At 39.6% G+C, this 2,480-nt stretch overlaps 1 protein-coding gene across 1 annotated transcript in view; it reads left to right on the top strand.

Moving 5' to 3' along the window:
• The first annotated feature begins 261 nt into the window (after positions 1-261).
• The window catches only part of LOC107098146 (tetratricopeptide repeat protein 39A-like), a 34,514-nt gene continuing 32,295 nt past the window's right edge, over positions 262-2,480 (top strand). Inside the window, exon 1 of the mRNA XM_015395631.1 lies at positions 262-514. Within this exon, the coding sequence (XP_015251117.1) occupies positions 480-514 (35 nt within the window). The 5' untranslated portion in view covers positions 262-479. The remainder of the gene's footprint in view (positions 515-2,480) is intronic.

Genomic DNA, 2,480 nt, shown 5'->3' with positions numbered 1-2,480 from the left:
ACTATTTTTCTTGGTTAAATCATCCAGCGTGTGAAATGTTTTCCCACAGCTTCCAAACTGCTTGTTTTTGCAGTCAAATGTTACACAGGTAGGCATTTTTACTGCGTGTCTTCGTGGGAGTCGGGAGTACCAATATGGCGGCCGCTGGCTTCCCTTTTTTTCGGGCAATCAGCAATCCAGTGAATAAATAGAGATCAGTGGTGGCAGCGCAACCAGCGAGGAGGAGTCAGCGGCAGCGCGCCTCTGTGCACACGCGCTCAGGTTACCCGCACAGATGAGCGCGTTCCTTCACCTCTGAATGCATGTCAAAGTTTGCTCAAAAGGAAACTGTTTGTGAATCCGATGTCAGCTCCAGGGTTACAGGTCTAGTTGGATCAGTTTGTGCGCTTCTCTCCTGGATGCTGTTTCCGGACCAGAGCTGCTGCTGCTGCCGCTGAGTTTCTAACAGGTGTTCAGGGCGCACAGCGCGGAGCGGCATCATGTCCAATGGGAAAGAGCCAAATGCTGCGCAAAAGTGAGTACAGGCTTTAAGCGGAAAAGAAAAAACTACTTTTAGAGATGAAAGTTTCCTGCGCACCGGAGATCTTTGACCACTTTAACTAGATGCTTTGGGAATCCCCCCCATGAGAACAGAAAAGGGACAGTCATCACTGACATCTATGCCAGGAAACAACAGGAAACAGTTTCTGTCCTCATTCTGCCGCATACCTTTCCATCAAACTTCTGTAGACCAGAAAGCTGCAGAGCTGGTGAACCAGGAAGGAAGAGCGAGTTTGAAGTCGGTTGAGTAGACAAGAGTAAAAAAAAAAAAAAGAATGAGACGATGAACCTGTGGAGATTAGATATGTAGTCCACAAACTCTTGGTTAACTAGGTGGTAAAACGTTAAGAGATGTTTTAAGCCATTATTGCTCATTGGAACTTTTATGTGATGTTTATAATTAGTGCATAACATGCAGAGCCGGTCCAAGGTATAACCAATTACAGGTGCTGCTTAGGACTCCCAGGCTATATTGACTCCTACAGTAAGACTACATGACCTTAGAAACACAATGCATGTTTAAAAGCTAAATATATAGATCTTAAAATCTACTTTAAAGATTTAAGACATTGATTTAATTTTAAAATCTACAGTATTTTATAATCATTGGAGCAGTGTCATGATAGATTAATACATTAACAAAAAGAAATGACTTGCATTAATTTCATATGGGTAGATTGAATCAGCATCTTTGAATTAAGTTCATTTTGGATTAACCTGAACAAATATATAAAATAGAATAGAACTATTTTTAATGATCATAACGTGGAAGTTGGCTATAGTTTTAGCACTCAGCAGGTTGAAATAAACTTTAGGGATTAAAAATAAATAAATAAAGGGAGCTGTATGTATTTGTATGTATGGCCAGTGTTCCATTATTATATGCTGGTAAAGAAAGGCTGAATTTAACAGAGCTCATAAACTGATTATATCTGACAGCTGACAACTCTGAGGGTAATGTGTCCATCATTTTCACCAGAAGGACAGCTGGAAAACTGTCTCTGGGATGGCTGGGTTTTTGTTAGCAGTGTTCTGTTGCGCCGCCCTGGAGGTAAAGGCCTGAAGCGTAGATATAAATACAGATTGGACAGCTAATCATAGAGCTGCAGTGACATGCATCTCCAAGCACAATTTTGATGTGTTTTGATTAGTTGATGTGCAAATAGCATTCATTCACACATTTAAATTTAAAGGGGAACACCGTTTTTTTTATACATTGGGCCCTTTTACGTTATTACATCATGTTCTACTCACCCATATGAGTTTTGTGTGATTTGGAGCTGTTCTGAAGATATTCGGTTTTGTTATATTCAAGTAACATCTTCTGAGTTGAAGGCACAAACTAAACTGTTCATAATTTATTCTTTATGGTACGCCAGCATTCATAACATGTAGGCGAATCACTGTCCCCCAGACATCAGCGGTTGTATATTTTATATTTATGTTTTTTTTTTTTTTACAAAGTGGAGTATGTATGACGTCATCCGCAATTTTTTCTCTCATGATAAAAAACAAAAATAAGAAATGATTTATAGGAAGATCAGAAAACATCTGTAAAGTAGTAATAACATTTTTAAATCTATGACTAACAAGGTGGCTGTTTAAAAGTTTCCCTCAAAACCAAAGCTAAGATGTTTCATTCATTAGCATCCTCTGCTTTATTTCGTCGTATTTTTATGTCTTGCCTCGAGACAAGATATCCTTGCGCATGCGCATCTCACGCACCATTCAATAACATAGAATTTAACCTACAATTAACCCTAACCCTGACCCTAACCCTAAGATACAAAACAGCAAGCAACGTAGTTAGAGACATGAAGAAGTAATTATTGCACTGTTTTTCCCAGTTTTACGTCCGTCCGCGGATCTGCTTTTTTCGTCTGTCTGGTTGCGCATGCGCACTGACCTGTTTTTTCGAGGAAAAGCGTCAAAAACGTACG

Source organism: Cyprinodon variegatus, unplaced genomic scaffold, assembly GCF_000732505.1.
Source record: "Cyprinodon variegatus isolate N-32 unplaced genomic scaffold, C_variegatus-1.0 Scaffold751, whole genome shotgun sequence".
NCBI classification, from domain to species: Eukaryota; Metazoa; Chordata; class Actinopteri; order Cyprinodontiformes; family Cyprinodontidae; genus Cyprinodon; species Cyprinodon variegatus.
The sequence above is the reverse complement of the archived record's forward strand: the minus strand, read 5'-3'. Positions and strand labels throughout refer to the sequence as shown.